This window comes from Cervus elaphus, chromosome 9 (assembly GCF_910594005.1).
Source record: "Cervus elaphus chromosome 9, mCerEla1.1, whole genome shotgun sequence".
NCBI lineage: Eukaryota > Metazoa > Chordata > Mammalia > Artiodactyla > Cervidae > Cervus > Cervus elaphus.
The window spans coordinates 90,484,100-90,499,062 of NC_057823.1; the positions used below are offsets into that span (position 1 = coordinate 90,484,100).

General features: G+C 38.2%; 1 protein-coding gene across 1 annotated transcript in view; it reads left to right on the forward strand.

Annotated features, from left to right (window-relative positions):
* ADGRV1 (adhesion G protein-coupled receptor V1) overlaps positions 1–14,963 on the forward strand; it is a 540,993-nt gene that overhangs the window by 513,445 nt on the left and 12,585 nt on the right. The window contains exon 88 of the mRNA XM_043913586.1: positions 14,706–14,897. Coding sequence (XP_043769521.1) covers positions 14,706–14,897 — 192 coding nt within the window. The remainder of the gene's footprint in view (positions 1–14,705; positions 14,898–14,963) is intronic.

The window sequence follows — 14,963 nt, forward strand, 5'->3', positions numbered from 1 at the left end:
GACTTAATTTTATTTAGATGCCTCATATTTTTCACTCTAGGGTAAGATCTTTGAAGTAGATACCCCACCTTTTATATTATTTTATGACTCACAGAATTTTCCATGTACTAGACACTCAAAAACTTTTCAAAGAATAGTATACAACCTTATTTTGTTGAAGAAAGGTAAAATATTTGGAAGAATATCCCAACTTAGGTAAAGCCGGTCACTGGACCCATCTTTCACTTCACTTATTTCCCCTTCAGGCAACGTTCTGAGATTTAGGATGCAGAGGAACTCCTGGTGGAGCTCCAAGCGTTGACCCACAAGACTGGGCTGAAATGCTGGAGAAAGCACTCAAGCCTATCTGTCCACTGCCTGAGTGGAACCTAAGTGCACTTCTTGGTGGGCATTCAGCTATTACCTATGAACTTAATGAATGAATCAAAGATGGTTAGGAGAGAATTTAAATTGCAGACCATCCTTACATAAAGAGGGCTGGTTAGAGTCTGGATTTTTATTAAGATTTAAGATACGCTCAGTAGCTCTGCTGATTCCATCAGGATTTATTCCTCAGTGCTAGATCCTTCTTGTGTGTGCTAGTCACTCAGTTGTGTCTGACTCTTTGTGACCCCATGGACTGTATGTAGCCCACCAGGCTCCTCTGTCCATGGGATTCTCCAAGCAAGAATACTGGAGTGGGTTGCCATTCCCTTCTCCAGGGCATCTTCCTGACCCAGGGATCGAACTGGGATCTCTCACATTGGAGGCAAATTCCTTGTCACTGAGCCACCAGGGAAGCCTGGATCCTTCATGAGCCCTAACGAAAGGGGGGGTGATGTTGATAAAAATGCTGAGACAACAGGCAAAACCAGGAATTTCTAACAAACCAGGGCTGTCCCAGGCAAACCAAGATCTAAGGTTTCTTCAGCTATTGCCCAACTGTAAATCCAACCTTCAGCTCTTTTCCCAACAAAATGCTTACATATGGAAACATGTCCTTACATAATTAGCGGGTTGGGGAAAATAAACCCTCTCTAGAAATTGTAGTTTTAAGAAAGTTTATATCCAAGATAGAGTGGTGATTTCTGAGTGTTAAGATTTGGGGATGAGGAGTGGCTTCTCTGTATTTTATTTCCTTTTCCCCCTTCTGCAATAAATATTAACAATGAATGGGCTGCTTTAAATTATTGTTCTTTAAAATTAAAATATTCATACATTTTAGAGGTTTGTTAGTAGATTAGCTTTTCTATAGAGCATTACTGGAGATATCTTAGTATCCCTGTTTCTAGAGAATTGCAACAAAAAGGTACAAAATGATTTCTCCCTACTAAGTAGCTCAGTAATCATCAGAAAAGAGTATTTGAAAATAGTAACAATATTTTGATAATATGTAATATGGGCTTCGCTGGCGGCTCAGTGGTAGAGAATCTGTCTGCCAATGCAGAGGACTTGAGTTCAATCCCTGGTCCAGGAAGATCCCCTGGAGAAGGAAATGGCAACCCACTCCAGTATTCTTGCCTAGAAAATCCCATGGACAGAGGAGCCAGGCAGGCTACATACAGTACATAGGGTCGCAAAGAGTCAGACACAACCTAGCAACTGAATAACAAAAACAACAACAATATGTTAGATGGTTCTTAATGTCTGGAATTATTAATTTCTGTTTACATGCTGTATTATCTCAGATCTGTAAATGTAAAGATTCCCAGAAGTGTAGTAACTCGGAGTTTTTGTCTGCTGGTGAGATATCTCAGAATTTGCCAGTCTTGGCAATTGTGACAAATCTCTCTGTCTCCTCAGTGCAAAATTTATACCTGTTTCCAGTGCAGTGGATCATAAGGTGTTGAGTTCCACATTTCTGTAAAAGTCTACGTGGACTGTGTCCTTATTTTGGAATTGACTCATGCAAAAATATTTCTAAAACAAAGCCGTTTAGATCATCTTTGATATTTGACTAACCATGTTATGATGAAATGCATTTCTTCAAAGCTTACTAGATTTTTTTTTTTCCTTTCAAAAGCAGCATAAAAGATGTAGAAGCCCAGTAGTTATGAGTCATTGGCTGGCTGGCTGCCTTCAGCAACCTGTGGGACAGGAATAAGTCAAAAGTACAAAAATTGGGCATCTCCTAAAGGGACCTCGGTATCAGAGGTGACTTAAAATTGGCAGGGAGAAACACCCATTGTAGCAAATGTGAAATTGTCAACGTTCATTCAGTATCTTCAGATGGAACGCCTGAAATTCACAGTTTAAAGGTATTAAACTCTGTTCTCTGCAGTCTTTTGCTCTGAATGAGAATAATAATGAATGAAGTACTCCCATCCAGTGTCAGCACGTAGTTATCAAACTGGCTGATCTCATGTCATGAGTCAGATCATTCCCTAACCTCAGGGTACCCTTTTTCTTGACAACTCTGTGTATTAGGTATTTAAATCTCTTCTTACTGCTCTCTGGATGGGATGACAGTAGACTGAAATATATAATATATAGTGCTATCAAGGGACAAGTCCTCTTAGGATAGGGAATGATCTGCTTGTGTTTTCCCCAGATAATGGTTGCATCTGCAGTGAAAAAATGGCTCTTTTCACGTCTTCTTAACATGTGTTTAGAGTGATGTGGACCCCCTCACCCTCCGGGAGCTGAGTCTTCTCCTGGGATCCCGAGTGTAGTCAGTTGTGGCTGTCCTCTCATCTGACCTTTGTTTACTAAAGTGATTCTTCCTGTTCGTGTCCTGCAGCTGTGCCGAGTCCTGAGACTCAGCATTTCCTCTACATTCAGTGTCTTCCTTAAAAAATAAATCATATGCCCATCATGGCTTCAGCCTTTACCACTGCGCAGCTATTTCTGCACTTCAGTCTCTAACTTTGTCTTCTTTCCTGACCTCCTGTCAAGTACTTATAATGATTGTACTTATTTTCACATCAAGGTGGATGATTTCGTTTAGTTTCCACAGCAGAATGATCCCTTCTCTTTCTTCTCTTACTTTTATGGGCTCTAAGTCAGTTTTCCCTTTTCATCGTCATCAACCCTGTTCTTTGGTCACCTATCACTATCCAAACAATTAAAATGAATCCACAGAGTTGGTAACAAATACCTGAATGCTAAATTTTGGAGGACTGCTGAAAAGGCGATTTAAAGGATTCTGACCAGAAACTGTGTTGAAAAGTTCTTACCGTGTTTTTTTGTTTGTTTTTTAATTTTTGGCCACACTAGGTGTCCGTTGCTGCGTGGGCTTTCTCTCAGTTCAGTTCAGTCGCTCAGTCATGTCCGACTCTTTTCACCCCATGGACTGCAGCATGCCAGGCCTCTCTGTCCATTACCAACTCCTGGAGTCTACCCAAACTCATGTCCATTGAGTTGGTGATGCCATCCAACCATCTCATCCTCTGTCGTCCCCTTCTTCTCCCGCCTTTCCCAGCATCAGGGTCTTTTCAAATGAGTCAGCTCTTTGCATCAGGTGGCCAAAGTATTGAAGTTTCAGCTTCAGCATCAGTCCTTCCCAATGAATATTCAGGACTGATTTCCTTTAAGATGGACTGGTTGGATCTCCTTGCAGTCCAAGGGACTCTCAAGAGTCTTCTCCAACACCTCAGTTCTTTTAGCATCAGTTCTTTGGTGCTCAGCTTTCTTTATAGTCCAGCTCTCACATCCATACATGACCACTGGAAAAACCATAGCTTTGACTAGACGGACCTTTGTTGGCAAAGTAATGTCTCTGCTTTTTAATATGCTGTCTGGGTTGGTCATAACTGCAGCAAATAGGGATTACTCTTCATTGCAGTGCTCGGGCTTCTCATTGCAGTGGCTTCTTTTGTTGCGGAGCACAGGCTCTAGGACGTTCAGGCTTCAGTAGTTCAGCTTCCGGGCTCCAGCGCTGGCTCAGTAGTTGTAGCACACAGGCTTAATTGCTCCATGGCATGTGAAATCTCCCCAGATCAGGGATTGAATTCATATCCCCTGCATTGGCAGGCAAATTCTTATCCACTGTGCCACCAGGGAAGTCCTCTTATAGTGTTAAGGATGGCTTTTTCATTTACAAATGTTAGGAAAAATAGAAAGGAAAATAATATTTTATGACATGGGAGAAATTGTATGAGACAAATTTCAGTGTAGTTTCGACAGAGACCATGTGCCCTCCTGAATCTAAAATATTTACTATGTGACTGCCTTCAGGAAAAGTTTGCTGACCCCTTGGCTTAAAAGATTAGTGTTCACTTTATTGAAACAGCAAATTCAAAACCCTATTTTGTTCTTCAGCCTTTAGAAAACCACGTGGTTACACACTCGTGAAACCACAGTCAAGACAGAGAATATTTCCATCTCCCCCCAAAGATTCCCCAGGCCGCCCTGTAGACCATCCTTCCCTTTGCTCCCATAGCCAGGGAGCCACTGATATGCTTTCTGTCACTATATGATAATCTGTGGTTTCTAGAATTTTGTATAAATAGAATCATACAGTGGGCACTTCTTTATGACTGACTTTTTTACCCAGCATGCTGATTTTGAGATTCATTCATGTTACGTGTATCAGTGATTTGTCCTATTCATTATTATAGGCTTTTTTCAGCTTTGTTTAGGTATAATTGGCAAATAAAATTGTAAGATATTTAAAGTGTTAATCTTGGTGATTTGCCATGCATGTGATTTGCTGTAAGTGTACAAATGGGCTGATTTTGCTGGACACTCTACTGATTTCACTGTTAGACAAGACTATTAATAATAGTAAACTTTTGCATAATCTGTTCTGCATAGAAAAACCACCCCTGAGACAAGGAAACAATTCACTTTAACTATTTTATTACTGTCATTGTTATTATTATTAATAATAATAATAGTATTTTAGTCTACAGATTCTGAGTATTTCCAGTTCCTATTACAGAGATTTCTCAAAGTAAACCAAAAACTATTTCGAACTGTGTTTTAAAGTTCTTATAAATATAACGATGTTTAAATAGTCATGGTACAGTTTGGCAATTTTTGTACTTTCAGTTAAAACTATTTTTCATATTCAAAACTTAATCCAATTTGAATCTCTTCTCCACTTTCTATGAAAACCTTTAAAAATTACCCTCCGATTTCAAACCTCTCCTCCACTCTCTAGTCCCACCTCAGTTCTCTTATGACCACTTTCAGCCTTGTCTGTCCTCATCATACCACCCAACTCAGTATGTGCTTCTCAACATGTTCTTATCTGGGAACTCTCACAGCAGGGCGCTGGTGGGGTCAGGGGTTTGTCTTGTTCTAACTTTACAGAAAAAAACAACTTTAATTTTCAGTTCCTTCTATCTTGTCAGAAATAGTCTGGCTCCTGATAAGTAGTATCACAACTGATTAGCATGCCATGCTTTGAAACTTAACAGAAGCAGAAAGAACATTGAGAGTCTCTGCGATAAAGTCCTGTAGGACAAGGTTCAAGAGGAAAAACTGAAGGAACGGGGCCCATGCCATCTGGAGATGAAATTGCTGAGGCATAGCCAAATAATTGTGTTTTGATTCATGAGTATCCATCTCAAAAAAGACTGACCAAATGTTTCTCCTGCCCATAAGTGACACAGAGAAAAAGGTTCTTATATTGCAGATAGAAACTTTAGTTGTGTAAAACAAAAGGTATCTTGTCTATAATCTGGATATTTCTGGTTAAAAAAAAATAGAATTATTGCTCCTAGGATTTACAAAATTTAGAATAGACATCAGTCTAAGCCTCAGCCCTGAAAATGAAGTCATGCTACCCAGATATTTTAGTTACAGACATCTCTGAAGCCAGCAGACTAAGCTAACTGAACTTGCATTGACTCTCTTTGTTCTGAATAGTGGCCCTTAAATTAGTAAGGCATTTTAGAAGAACTTGACATAACCCATGGTGAACACTAGGTAATTACTGATCCCATCCAAATATTTTTAGGAGCGTTTGGGTGATAATTGTTCCCAAAGCATTCTAAATGTTTCAATTGCACTAAGAGTCAGTGGCCATCAAAATGATTCCCTTATTTTCCTTTTCTCTGTATATTGAATGCACACGTTAGATTGAAGAATCTTATTGTAAATAAGAACATTAACAAAAGCAAGTTAAATTGCGAAAAAGAGCTGTTGAAAAACTGTGAATCAAGAAAGATGAAATTCCTCGTTTTCTCACGCCTGAAGAAAATGTACAGATGCATAAATACAGTATTGGTCTTTCACTTCTGTCATTGGTTCCAAATCCATTGTCTCTGCCGCTAAGTCACTTGGTGATACAAAACAGCAGTAGGTCAGCAGCTCCTGTGACGCCAGAAGCAAGAACTCACGGAGACTTCACAGGCGTGTCTGCCAAGGGGAGAGCAAAAGCAGAAGCTCTGAAGCCCTTTAAGGAGAAGTAGTCACAAGGAAAAGCAGCAGCAATATGCAAACTCAGGCCCAGCAGAGAAGCCAGAGTCAGGAAGTCACCCGGAGGGTCAGCGCCAAGCCAGCCCACCGCCAGAGGGGCACAGGCCCAGAGAGCAGAGACCGGCCATCAGTGGTGTTCATTCTCCCGGGAGAGGGTCTTGGCACATGTAATGGGAGAAACACAAAAGACTGGGCCAAAGCAAATTTTCATTGAGCAACTCCCAAATTACCTAACTGTAGTGAGAAAATTAGAGGACTAGAACCAACACCTGCCCGTCCCCACCCCAGCCTACTCTCTGCCACTAATGAAGATTAAAAGCCAGAATCTCTTAGTTAACAAATATTTCTTAAGCTCCTTCTGGGTGCCAAGGACCTTACTGTGAACTAAAACATACATCAGTGAACTAACTGGATATAATGTCTTGCTTTCTAGGAGGTTACCATTGAATCAAAGATAACTCTTTTTTTGTAATCCCAAATTTGTAGCTTTTGAGTTGAAAAAATATAGCCTGATTTTAGTGCAGATTTAATACTTCTAAGTTCTTATCCTGCATTGTTCTATGTTCTTTCTTAGGCTAGCCAAAAGATAGGTGGTTTTGATTAGGCCCCTTGTAGGACTGCACTGCCTGTTTCTTAACTATTTTAAATAACAGAATTAACATATACCTGGAGATTTTGAAATTGCACATTTCCCTTAGGTCTCCAAAACCATTATTCCTATTATTTTAATATTGTTGTGCTCCAAAGTTTTAAAAACAGAAAAAAAAAAAAGCAGTATTAATAAATGGTCCTGTGTCTATGTACCCTTTATGTAGACTTGATCACTACTAATATATTGACAAATTTGCTTAGGCTATTTTTTAATCATTGTTTTTAGAAAAATGATAAAGATTTATTATAGGAATATAAATAATAAAAATATAAAGATTAAAAACTTTTAAAGTCACTTCAAATTTCATCCATAAGTAATCTTCATAAATAATAAGTGACTATTATGATGCCCAGGAATTTTCCAAGTTTATTAGCGCAAACCACAGATCCAAATTGCCTCGAGAATCCCAAGCAAAGAAAAGTATCCCTAGGCATATCACAGTCAAACTCTTGAGAATCTAAATAGCAGATCGTGAGGGCAGCTTGGGGAAGTGAAGGGAACATTGTATTCAAGAAAATCATTATAGAAGTTAATACTATTCTCATCAGAAACTGGAAACCAGAAGACAATGGAATGACCTCTTTAAAGTCCTATAACAAACAAAACACACAAAACTGTTAACCTACAAATCTATATCCAGTGACAATATCCCTCTAATAGGAAGGTACAATGAAAACACTTTCAGGCAAAAGCTAAAGGAATTTATTTCCAAAAAATCTGAGCGTCAAGAAATGCTAAAAAGAAGTTACACAGATTGAAGGGAAAGGGAAATGATAGGAGAGAAATCTAATTCTATGAAAATTAATGGAGAACACTGGAAAGAGCAAGTAAGTCATTACATATAAAGGTTTAGTTAACAAATCATTCCTACTTTATGTATATCTATGTCATTTTGTCTTTCTGGACATACTAAATATGATTAGATGCCTACTTATAAATGTTTTAAATATGTGACCATATTATAGTTTCTATAATATACAAAATTTAATTTCAATTTATTTGAATTTGTCTTGAGAAAAGCTGAAATGGAAGAGAAATAATTATTAAATATCAAAAAATGCTTCTATACCACAAAATATATTCTAATCATCACAAGAGATAAAAGGTCTCTCTTAAGTCAAGAAATTATAAATACAGTAAAGGATTGGAATCACTGTTTTTTATAACCTAGGTATTTCAATTTTATAGTATCAACTGACTACATACTGTAAAAGATGATATAGTCATCAATACTCAGGTCTCCTCCCATTTCACTCTTCCCAACATTAGGTGTGTGTGTATATACACACATACACACACACACACACACACACACACACATATAGGGTTTATATACATATATATATGTGTATATATATGGGGTTAATATTATATGTTTTACATTGTCTAGGCTTAACATTTACATTTGAATCTATAAATATAATTCTCATAGTTTTAAGATTATTCCAGTATCTAAATGCATAGATGGTAGTACCTTTTACATGATCCTTTTGCCATCATCATTACTGAATTCTGTTTTTTCATGTACATTTTGTATGTACAGTTCCTCTCTTTATTAGTCATATTTTATTATCATGTAGTTAGGTTTTTAAGTTTTTTATCCAAGAAAATTTACGAATGCTGCATTCCCAGCATTGTCTTTATATTTGATAATTTCAAATACTATATTGGCTGAATATAATATTCTTGAATATTATATTCTGAATATAATATTCTTTCTCCCACAGAACTAAATAAATATTGCTTCATTATCTTTTAACACTAAAAGTTGATGTAAAGAAGTCTGAAGGCAGCTTAAAATTTGTTTTCTGGTGGAATCTCTCAAAGTTTAACACCTAGTAAGGCTATGATGTGGTATCAAGGAATCTATATCAAAATTTCCCTGGTACATGGTATTATAGTTAATACTTTCAATCTGTGGATTAAGGTTTTGGTTTTTTCCCAGGAACCTTTTCTTGTGTTAATATTATATGTTCTCATTCATCTTCAGTTACATTCATTGAATTCCCTGTTTCACAGATAGTAATTACCAATTCTTGAGTATTTTTCTTACCAATTAGCTTCTTTTATTCCTTTAATCAGTCTTTTTTTCATCTTAATCCACTGGAATTTTATATTAGCCAAACCTCTTCCTTTATTTTCAAATTCTCTGAGTCATGATATGCCTCATCCATAATCAGTTCCAGCTACTGATAGCTCCGTTGTTCATCAACTCTCATGACATCCAGGAGATCTGTGGTGTCTGTAAGACCAATCTTTCATTGCTTATAGGTGTCCAGCTTTTTATTCCTCAAATATTTTAAGTACTGTATATAAAATTTATATTTATAAAATGTATAAAATATAAATTTAAATTTATATGTATATAAATTTATATAAATTGTATAAAATACATATTTGTAAAATTTTATAATAAAACATGTATTTTATAAAATTTATATTTTAATATGAAATATGTATTTTATAAACTTTACATTTTAATATAAATATGTATTTTATAGTATAACATTAATATAAATAATAATTTAATATTGCAGGAGGAGTCTTTACTATCTGAGCCACCAGAAAAGGTCTATTTTTTAATATGTAGACTGATTCAGCTCTTTGTGTTTTAATGGCTTGCTAGGTACTGTCACTGGTATATTTTCATCATATATAATAGCTTTTTGCCAGAAACTAAAATAAATGTTACAAATAGAGGCCACCCGGAACCAGTATGTCAGGATGCGGGACACGTTTAGCTCAGGCTTGCGGAGACCTCTTGCTGTGTGGTGTGTCCACGCGCACAGGTGGAGGACGTAGCCTGGGGTTTGTCACACTCACTCCAACTGGCTGTGCGTGCAGGCCGGCATTCAGAACGCAGACAAGATAATGAACTTATGTGTCACATTGTTTCGAGACAAATAAAGGTATGAGCCTGGGCAGCTGTTAAGTGGGTTGGTTCATTTAATGTATTTGATTTTCTATTTTTTATTGGAATATAATTGCTTTACAATGTTGTGTTAGTTTCTGCTGTATAACCTCATGAATCAGACATGATATACATATATGCCCTCCCTTTTGATCCTCCCTCCCACCCTCCTATTCCACCCCTCTGGGTCATCACAGAGAACACAGCCGAGCTCCCTATGCTATACACAGCGGCTTCCCGCTATCTATTCATATTTTACTCATTGCAGTATGTATCTGTCAATGCTATTCTCTCAATTCATCCCACCCTCTCCTTCCGCAACACGCTGTGTCCGAAAGCCTGTCCCCTATGTCTGCACCTCCATTCCTGCCCTGCACACAGGCTCCTCAGTACCACTTTTCTAGATTCCATACATATGTGTGAGTATACAACATTTGCTTTTCTCTTTCTTGCTTACTTCACTCTGTATGACAGGCTCTAGTTTCATCCTCATTACTTCAACTGACTCAATTCCGTTCCATTTTATGGCTGAGTAATATTCCATTGCATATATGTACCACATCATCTTTATCCATTCATTGGTCAACAGACATCTAGGTTGCCTTCATGTCCTGGCTGTTGTAAATAGTGCTACAGTGAAGACTGGGATACATGTGTCTGTTCTGAGTTACGCTGTTCTCAGGGTACCTGTCCAGTAGTGAATTGCTGGGTCATATGGCAGTTCTATGTTTAGCTTTTTAAGCAGCCTCCATACTGGTCTCTACAATTTACATTCTCACCAACAGTGTAAGAGGGTTCCCTTTTCTCCACACCCTCTCCAGCGTTTATTGTTTGTAGATTTTTTGATGATGCCATTGTGGCGGGTGTTAGGTGGTACCTCATTGTAGGTTTGATTTGCATTTCTCCAAAAATGAGCAATGTTGAGCATCTTTTCACATGCCTCTTGGCCATCTAACCACTTTTTCTGTAACCTGAAGAAATTATGGGATGAGAAAGGCAGAGACAAAAAGGACTGCTGACTAAGACAGTGTGCCTTTAGTTATGCCTTGATGCCTGTTGTTACCCTCCTGAGATCTTTGTCTTCCCCCATTTATTTGTTTATTTTTGGTGGTGCTGGGCCTTTGTTGCTGTGAGGGCTTTTCTCTAGTTGTGGTTCCCGGGCTTCCCATTGCAGTGGCTTCCCTTTTTGTGGAGCATGGGCTCTGGTGCACGCCGGCTTCAGTAGTTGTGTCTCCTGGGCTCTGGAGCACAGTCTCAGTAGTTGTGGCACACAGACTTAGATGCTCCGCAACATGTGGGATCTTCCTGGATCAGGGATCGAACCCATGTCTCCTGCCTTTTCTTTACCACTGAGCCACCAGGGAAGCCCTCCTCTGTGATCTTTTTACAAGCCTTAAAAAGCTTACCTGTTCTTAGCTGAGGGCTGCGTCTTAGTCCTCAGAGGGGACACCTAGATGAGGTCTCTGAACCAGTATGAAACGCTGAGACTTCACTTCCTTCCGAGACAAGCAGCTAGATCAACTTCCTGTTTCCCCACTTCTCCTCTGCCACTGCTTCTTGGGTGAATTTGTTAAATGGCAATGTTGATTCTTTCCCATCTCATGTGGAACCGACATAAACTACTGAGATAAGTAGCCAAAATCTCCTGTACTTATTTGCTCCCTGATGATGTTAAGAGTATTTATTAACTCCTTCAGAGCAGGGGTCCCTAACCTTCAGGATCTAATGCCTAATGATCAAAGGTGGAGCTGATGTAGTAATAATAGGAATGAATGCACAATAAATGCAGTTCACTTGAATCATCCCCAAACCATCCCCCTGGCCCCAGTCTGTGGAAAAATTGTCTTCCACAAAACTGGTCTCTGATGCCAGAAATGTTGGGGACTGCTGCTTCAGATCATTACGATCTCCTTTGTGTCTCACTGAGCACTTACTAATAAGTTTAAATTCCTGCATCAAAATAAATTCAGAGTGGGTCAGTCCAGATATAATCCAACTAAAGATTTTTGAAAGCATTTTTTCATCATAGTCGTAGGAAATCCAGTAAAATAATCAAACTAGCAATACACAGAAAGAATCTCCTTCTCTGTAAGCTTTCACTAAATAAAGACTAGGAAGGACAGGTGAATTATTATATATATCCTGCTTCAGAAACAGTTAACCTATTATTTGGTAGGATATTGTCTTTGTTAGCAACTTGGAGTAGGAGTCAAATGTTCTATCCTTGCATCTCATTGCCTGGCAGTGCACATAGGGGTAGTCAACACATTGGATTGAGTAACTGAGATTCTAGATGCTCTCATAAAATTCTTTTATAGCACACCATACAGCGCAGGGGTGAGGAATCTGCCTGCCAATGCAGGAAATGCGGGAGACGCAGGTTCAATCCCTGGATTGGGAAGATCACCTGGAGTAGGAAATGGCAACCCACTCCAGTATTCTTGCCTGGAGAATTCTATGGACAGAGGAGCCTGGCAGGCTGCAGTCCATGGGGTCACAAAGAGTCAGACATGACTGAGCGGCTGAGCTCACGTGTGCACGCACACACACGCATTCAAAGGAGAACCTGAGATTCAACATACAGCTTTTGAAATAGGGACTTGTTTTTACTCTGAGGTCAGAAACCTCCACAGCTGAGTACTTTGGATAATGAAAGTCCTTTTTCTATATTTGCCCAGCCTGGATTGGACACACACAATTGTCATACAATCTGCGTTTAAACATTATTTTCTTTCCATTTTAACAGTGTTTATATTTCCTGATACACATCTAAAAGGTTCAGAGTATTTATTGTATATGTAAATATGCTTTTAAGAAAAAAAGAACACAGCATATGCAGTTTTCACATGCAAGTTATACTCTAAAAGGTTCAGAGTATTTACTGTATATGTAAATACGCTTTTAAGAAAAAAAAAAACACAGCGTATGCAGTTTTCACATGCAAGTTATTTTCAGATAGTTCCTCCTCTGAAGCACAAAAGGCTTGATATAAAAACAAACAAGAGAGAATGTGCTGTTTTAAAAAATGGGTCCTTGGAGATGAATTTTTAGGACATTTTTTTTTCCAATCCAGCTTTTACCCCATCACTTAGTCACACTTAGAAAAATCCTGAAATAAATCAGTGACATTCTCACAGTTTTCAAGGCTGACAGTTTAATTTTTTTCCTGTTTTGTCTATTGCTGTGGCCAATATAGTTAAGTCATACCCATGTGAAAAATTACTTGTACAAGAAAAATGTTGGACATGTGTGTTTTCAGGAAGATTTGTTTCTGCTAATGTGCATGGCATCATTTGCACGTGAAGCTAATTCACTTACCCTACATAATTTAGAATATTAATGTTGTTTCCAAAAAAACAAAACAAGCCCAATTCAAAAGGAAATTAATGTTTCAGTTACTAATTTTGTATTATGGTTAAGAGTAATTGCATTTTAAAATATTTTAGCAGATAAACCACTGATTTCAAAACAGAGTTGTTAATTATATAGACTGGATGCCAACTCAGGATGGGGTTATTTCAGTACAAAGAGGAGAAAATCCTAATTTATAACAATATTCCAGAAATGGCAACAGAGATCAAATGCTAGTATTCCTACCTTTCAGACTGTCCTCTATTTTCCATTAAAAGTTAGTTGTAATTCTTGTGCTTTGAGGATTTTCTAATAGACTTTTTACTATTTATTCCAGCAGGTACAAGTCTTAAGTCCACAATATTGTTTGCTTTCCTGCTTCTACACTGCCAGAAATATTAGGGGCCATGGGAGAATGCAGACCTCAAAACTGACCATACTTACTTGTGTTTTATAAAGTTTTGACATTAACTCCTTTTTTTTTCTTTAACAGGCTGTGTGTCTTACTTTCATTTTTATGGATTAATATAAGAATTTTAGTAACTAAGGAGATTCTTATTTGCTTCCAAAACTTAAACATCAGTATTAATAGACACAAAAGGCACAATTTAACATATTTTATTGGCTGAGTGTAAAGGTCAAAATTACCAAGCTTTATAGAAGCACGATTAGAATTATACAGTAGACCCCTTGTAGAAATCATGAAGGAAAGCCAGTGTAGGCAATGCCTGAAACACAATTGCAAAATGTGAGTTGCTCCCTGTGACGGAAGCAGAGCAATTGTTGAGTTTGACTTGATTGCAAGAGAATTTAAAGGGCCAGCAGATGTTTAAGAAGGCATAAGATAGCTTTGTCAACCTCATGTGATGTTCGCTGAGAAGCATGCTAAGTATTAAGCAATCCATCCTGAATCCCTACGCAGTGATTTTATTTCCAACTGAGATAAGTAGGTGAGATAGATGAACAAAAGCAGAAGGCTTAATTAGTCCTGCCTTTGCCTCAGTCTCTAAGGTGGCTAGAGCATTACTCACCATTTTGCTGAGAAAAAAATAAAAAAAGAGAGTGCAATAGGTGCGGGAAAAAAAAACCAGTAATTTTTTCAAAGGCAAGAGATTGTCCTGTAAAACAAAATGTACACAGTGAATCTGACAGACACATTTCTCTGCAGGTCTATATTCACATATAGTAGAGCTAGACTTCAGAGTTCTGATTTTTTAACTAAGAAAAAATTGTCTAGTTAGCAGTTTTCTCAAATGACATCGAAGAACCTTTGTGCCATTCAGAAATTTGCAGCGGCCTCCTGCTTCAAACACGTTCTGTCATTCCTGGTTTTGGGGAGAATTTGGAGAACACTTGTGGAAAGGCAGCTATGCTTGCAATCATGTTTATTCTTTAGCTCCGGTAGCAGGCTCCCCTTTAACATACTAGTATTCTCTTCTTTTGCAGGGACTTTACGTTTTTGTGGTTTATTTCATTCTACACAACCAGACGTGCTGTCCTATGAAGGCCAGCTACACAGTGGAAATGAATGGGCACCCAGGACCTAGCACCGCCTTCTTCACCCCCGGGAGTGGAATGCCTGCTGCTGGGGGCGAGATCAGCAAGTCCACCCAGAATCTCATCAGTGCTATGGAGGAGGTGCCTCCCCTTGTCCTTTCTCCTTCTCCTTCTGTCTGTCTGTCTCTCTCAGACACGACCTTTCCA